Source organism: Pempheris klunzingeri, chromosome 8, assembly GCF_042242105.1.
Source record: "Pempheris klunzingeri isolate RE-2024b chromosome 8, fPemKlu1.hap1, whole genome shotgun sequence".
NCBI lineage: Eukaryota > Metazoa > Chordata > Actinopteri > Acropomatiformes > Pempheridae > Pempheris > Pempheris klunzingeri.
Window position 1 is genome coordinate 16,991,533 of NC_092019.1, and position 6,313 is coordinate 16,997,845.

The window sequence follows — 6,313 nt, forward strand, 5'->3', positions numbered from 1 at the left end:
TCAGTGAGTATGGAGTGAGTAAGGACATAAGTTGTTACTGAACACATCTGTGGACCTACTTCAAGATAGCCCATTTTGTTTGCGGAGGGACATATTGTCGTAAGGATAGACTGTACTGACAAACAGCATTACAAGTTGGGAAAAGTAAACAAGTGACTGATCAATGGTCTTGGAGGCAATTACCTTCTGGTTAGCATTGGCCACAATGGACTTGTAATTATCTCCTCATTAAGAAGGACTGAAAGACCAACTGTGTTGTTAGCACCATACATGTAACTGACTGTATCAAGGTGCTTAATTATCACATCAACAATTAAATCAAGGCACACTGAGGAATACTGAGTAACTGTCAACTTCTCCATAAGAGAGGGGACACTTTATAGCAGATGATGGGAGCGGCACGTGTGAAACGCCGCTTCAGTGCTGTGGTGGATGGGCCAGTGGAGGAGGAGGAGGTCATGAGGCTGGCACAGAGTGCTGCAGAGACAGCTAGGGCAGGGGGGAGTCCAACAGGGTCAGGGACCCCAACCAGCCCTTCCCCGACCCATGCCCTGAACGGCAAAACTCTACCTCTCCAGAGCAACACCAACAATGCACGGAGGCAGAGTGCCATTGGAGAGCCAATTGGGGAAGATGCAGGAGAAGGCGGAATGAGAGCAGGAGGAGTGTGCTCAGGGCTAAGGAGTGGGAGACGCAGTAGTGTGGGAGGAAGAGGGAAACGCCGTCCATCCTCGGACAAGGATTCACTCTCTTCCCCCTCCACTACCAGCCGGCGACGCACCAGGCACTCAAGCCGCCGGCCCCGACAACGCTTTGTGGGCAAGGACGGACGCTGCAACGTCGCCTTTGTCAACATGAGCGAGCGGGGCCAGCGCTACCTCAGCGACCTCTTCACCACCTGTGTGGACATCCGCTGGCGCTGGATGCTGGTCATTTTCACCCTCTCCTTCCTTCTCTCCTGGCTGCTCTTTGGATTTGCCTTCTGGCTTATTGCATCCGCGCATGGGGACCTCTCCATTCGGCTTACCCCCAGCTCAGGTTCTTCACCTGGATCAGGGGAGGCCGGGTCTGGAGGAGAGTCTGATAGAGAGGCAGTGGTTGAGGAGCCGTGCTTCCTCCAGGTGAACAGCTTCATGGCGGCCTTTCTATTCTCCTTGGAGACACAGACATCCATCGGTTACGGATTCAGAAGCGTGACCGAAGAATGTCCCCTGGCGGTGGTGGCGGTCGTTTTGCAGTGCATCGTGGGCTGCATTATTGACGCCTTCATCATCGGGGCAGTCATGGCAAAGATTGCCAAGCCCAAGAAGCGCAACGAGACGCTGGTGTTCTCTGACACAGCTGTGGTGGCACTGAGGGACGGGAAACTCTGCATGATGTGGAGGGTCGGCAACCTACGCAAGAGCCACCTGGTAGAGGCACATGTTCGAGCACAACTGCTAAAGGTAAGTAAAGAAAGGTGGATGATGACCATGATTTAAATCAAGAATGGTAAAAAAAAAAATATGGCAATGATAAAAGGGACAAACCATCAGCTTTTTGCGAAAGAAGCAAGGAGGTGAATTAGAAATGGTAAAACAGACATGGGAAAGTAAACAAATGCACCAAATAATAGTGGGTGCAACTGTGAGGGACAGCAAGAGGAAAAAAAGGTTGCAGTAGAGAGAAAGATAGAGCGCTGAGACCATCTGGCCTGTATTCTGTGGACCGTAGTTAATGAGAGCTTGTTTTATTTTCCCTCAGGGGTTAGGAAGATTTACCATGGATTAACTTGCCCGCGATTCTTTAACTGAGAACCATTGTCCTTCGTCATCTCATTTTCCCTTGTGTGCACTGTGTGTGGGGTTAGGTGATTGTATTATACCTATGCTTATGTTTACCTTACTGCATGACCTCATGTAGGTAGTTTTATACACGTTTCCTTTTCTTGAGTGAATGTTCTGTTATCATCAACGCTGTGTGTGTATACATGTGTGTGTGTTGCCAGAGTTGTCCAGGGGGTCAAAATCTGAGGAACATTAAGGATACAGCAGAGATAATTTGTTCTCTTTTAATAGCATGACCATATCAAAGTTCAGACAGGGCGGATGGGATTAAGTTTGCGAGGATCAAAAAAATACAATTCTAAATGATGGTCCTGGATATTGCTCCATAGTAAAGGTCGGGTAAGTATTAAGCCTATGCATGGGTGACAGGACCAAAGATTTGCGGGTTCAACTGAATGTAATAACCAAATACTAAGCTTTTTGGTCATGTGACCTTAGGAAATTGTGTCAAATGACTTTAAAATGCCACATGAATTGCCTCTTTCCTGTGCTACGGTGATGCATTTTATACTCAGGCTTACAGTTTAATTTTATTGTACTTGATCATGTCCCGCCTGGCTTTGGCTGTTGTTTATTTCATATTGGAAATCGTTTCTTTCTCTCCATTTAATATTTTCCCACATATAAAAATCAATTTTGCAACATCATTTAATGTGGAAAGTTTTGCATACCAAAGAGTGACTTTATTTTACCCTCCATTCCCAACTTCAGCCAAGGGTGACAGCAGAGGGAGAGTACCTCCCGCTGGACAACGCAGACATCAACGTGGGTTTTGACACTGGCACCGACCGCATCTTCTTGGTCTCGCCAGTGACAATTGTACATGAGATCAACGACGAGTCACCCTTCTTCGAGATTGACCAAAAGACCCTGGAGAATGACTCTGAGATGGAGGTGGTGGTCATCCTTGAGGGCATGGTGGAGGCTACAGCCATGACCACACAGTGCCGTAGCTCCTATCTGGCATCTGAAATCCTCTGGGGACACCGATTCGAACCAGTGCTCTTTGAGAGAAAAGACTGCTACCAGGTCAGAAAGGAGGGATAGAGGGATGTATATGGATCCTTCTTGTAATGCTAAGTAGCATCCATTACTTTTGTGCAGTTGATAGGCGAGGGGCCGACATATGAAGCATTTTTAGCCTCAGTTGCGTCGTAGCTCTAGAGTTGGCAATGTGAGACTTTAATCCAAATGAAATATCTCAACTACCAGGATTGGTACAAAATTTTGTACTGACATTCATGGTTCCCAGACAATGGATGCTTAAGAATTGTGATCCTATAACATGTCATTAACAGGCCAAGTTATGTCCAGTACTTTCATGACAACATCCAAAAATAATGACATTCCCGTCAGCCTGAGTTGTACTTGTGTTTAGTGCCTATTGTTAATGTTAGCATGCTAACACACTAAACTAAACCAGTTAATGCCAACAATAACCTGCTAAACAACGGTATGTAAGCCACTGTTTTTCGTGAGTTTTTGTGTACTGATGCCTCGTAGAGCTGCTAGCAGATATCTGCAGCCTCTTGTCAAAACCTGTATTGGAAAATTTCTTGTCTTCTGCCCTTTTTCAGGTTGACTACTCCTTCTTCCACCGGACGTATGAAATCCCGAACACACCTTCATGCAGCGCTAAAGAGCTGGCTGAGCAGAAGTACATTCAAAGCTCCTGCTCGTCGTTCTGCTATGAAAATGAAGTGGCTCTTGTTTCTCCTGATGACGAGCCTGGGGAAGACCCTAAATGTCCCTCCCCACCGACCCGAAAGCCTTTCCTGGCAGAGCATCTCCACTACAACTGAACCTGTGGGATAGGAGGCCTAGGTTTAAAGGAAGAACAGGAAAAAAGAGAGGGGTAGACAGGTAGGAATGGGTTGACCAAGAGAGAGAGCACTAAAAGAAGAAGATAGAGCTGTGAATCAGCCACTGTCAGGATAAAGGACAGAAAGTAACATCGATTACAGTGATTAGACAGTAAAGAGAGTCCAGAATAGGAGCAGATCAACAGATCTATTAGAATTTTTAGAAGTTTTCAAGATTTACGTATAAACTGCTCTACAGATTAGATTGACAGAACGGACATAGACATATAAAGAAACAGAGGGAGGTTTGGGGTCCTCGTCGACTTGGTTGTCTGATTGGTCCTGGCAATCTTTCAGGATCATTCAAAACTTTGCTACGTCTCGCATCTGGCCCATCACCAGCACATCACACTCATCTGCTCGAATAAGCTCTAATGCCCGACTGACGGAACATGCAACAGCACCCCGTAGTGGCTCTAAACTGTAACTGAACCTCTAATTTCTGATCTGCAGGAATTGCTGACCTCTTTTTGAGGTGGCTTCTTTATGAAGTGAATGGTAGTGTAGCTACTGAGGTACAACTCAGGAATGTCATCCATTCTGATTTTATCATTTTAATGTTTTATTTTCTCATGGTAAGTATGAATAGTGCACATTTTGTGATACTTTGAGCTTGGCTTGTTGTTGAGATTGTAGGTGAGAATTAGGCTAAGCCACTTGTAAAGCCAAAGCAGAGCAACAGTAACATGGAGAAACAGCTGAAAACTAGCAGCGGTTTTGAGCTGTTTCTTTTCCGTGTAACTTGCTGTATGTTGTTTGGTGTTTGGCTTTCACGTGTCATGCAAAAAAGATGCTCTCTGATTGTAACATTTACTTTATTTAACATTTAGTGTTGAGTTGAATGCCACGTTGTCAGAGGAAGTGTTGTAGTGTCATTTTCAAACCACTGCACTGATGCACAGAGACAGATGATGATGACCTGTCCAGACCAGTTAAGAAACCAAACATTCTGTCTTGCTCTGCCATCAGTACAGTAGCGTCTCTATTCAGTATTGCTGAAATCAACCACACTGTTTTATTTTGCTCTGTTGCTTTAGATTCTTGTAATCAGCCAAGTGTCTTGGCACTTGGAAAACTCTTGATGGTTTGGACTGAATCCAAGGCAAAAGGTTGGAGGGGATTCTCTCACTGACTCTGTACATGCACTGAAGGCCTACAGTCATCTCCAGCATCACTAGAACAAAACTGAGTTGAACTGAGTGAGATGATGATGCCGCTTCTCTGAGAACAAAAACAATTGTCTAACATCTGCACAAATGGATGTGGATTGCACAGGAAACTACGCCACATTCAAAATGATTCTGTGTTTTTGTCCCCAGAAGATCGCGGGACACCTAACGTGTTCCAGTTGGTTTCTCTTACAAAATTGTGAGAGCTGTGTAGTGAGTGGTGCCTTCACAACAAACCAGAGACTTTGGGACTGACCGTTCATCTGCAGCAGTTAATTTCCTGTTTAAAACGCGCTTAAATATGTTTTTATTGTGTGCATTAGCATAATGCTACTCGTGCAAGAGTTTTTCTTTTTCAGTCACTTTTAACATTTGCAGCATGTTGTTCTAAGTGGACAAAAATGTCTATGCAAATGAATTCCTGTGAATCTGCTCAGTAACTGAGCAGTCTCAATATGAACATGCACTGATAACATAAAGATGCTTTTAGCTGTATTGTATTGTAGACTATGTAATAGTTGCACTTTGTAGTTATATTACAAAGCACTAATGTTTTTTGTTGATTTTAGGTCCTGTAATAATTTGCAGTAAATTATGCCACCAGAGTATTGAAGCATTTGATTACAGAAGGTGCCGCTAAAATAAACTCTGTGTCTGGAGTGCATCATGATATTAAGAGTTGATCAATAATCAGCCTGTCTAACACACATCCTGGGAACGTGTTATTTGCACTGATATCACTATTGAAGCTCTACAGCAGCGCAGTGCTGTTGCTGAATCAGCACATGTTCACCTCAGTCGCAGTGTTTCACTTCAGTTATTGAACGATCTTTCATGGTTACCTCAGGAGGGGTTGAGGTGTTGATAACATATTATTCGTTATAATTAGCAGTAATGCTGTTCTATGTCTGTGTGCTCCCTTGCTTCTCCTTCATGGCTACCATGATCTATTTATAGGCTGCATGGAGGGTCACGTCGTTCACCCTGCTTCCACTTCCATGAAATGTAACTTGAACATACAGCACCATCACTTTAAGGATAGCTCTTTTTAAACACCCCGGGAAGAAATGGACAGAGAGATTATTTGGTAATTTCACTGATTTCTTAGGATTGACTATTTACTGTACACATGCTACTTTTTTAAATAATAGGTATTAATAATATACATAGTGCAAAATACATAGTGTAGTGTCACTTTTAATAATTTAGTGAGGTGAAAACAATAAAAGCCGTAGCAACCTTTCCCAGGTTATTTTTCTTAAGAGAAAGGGAAGCCTCTCTGCTCCAATGTTGCAATGTAATTTCAGAGCTGCCTTGGGCACACAGCACTTCCAAATGAAATTGAACTGTGTTATACAGCAAGTAAAACACAGGGATTTAATCGCAGTTATTGGTTGCTTCTTCATTTATTGTCCTTTTCGATCACATCGCAAGCCTACTGACCATTTTAAAAATG

The 6,313-nt window shown here is 43.9% G+C and overlaps 1 protein-coding gene across 1 annotated transcript; it reads left to right on the forward strand.

Annotated features, from left to right (window-relative positions):
• The first annotated feature begins 386 nt into the window (after window positions 1-386).
• kcnj14 (potassium inwardly rectifying channel subfamily J member 14) lies at window positions 387-3,628 on the forward strand. Its single transcript, XM_070835263.1, has 3 exons — window positions 387-1,445; window positions 2,538-2,855; window positions 3,404-3,628. Exons 1-3 carry the CDS (start codon window positions 387-389, stop codon window positions 3,626-3,628), a joined length of 1,602 nt encoding a protein of 533 aa, XP_070691364.1.
• The last annotated feature ends 2,685 nt before the right edge of the window (window positions 3,629-6,313 follow it).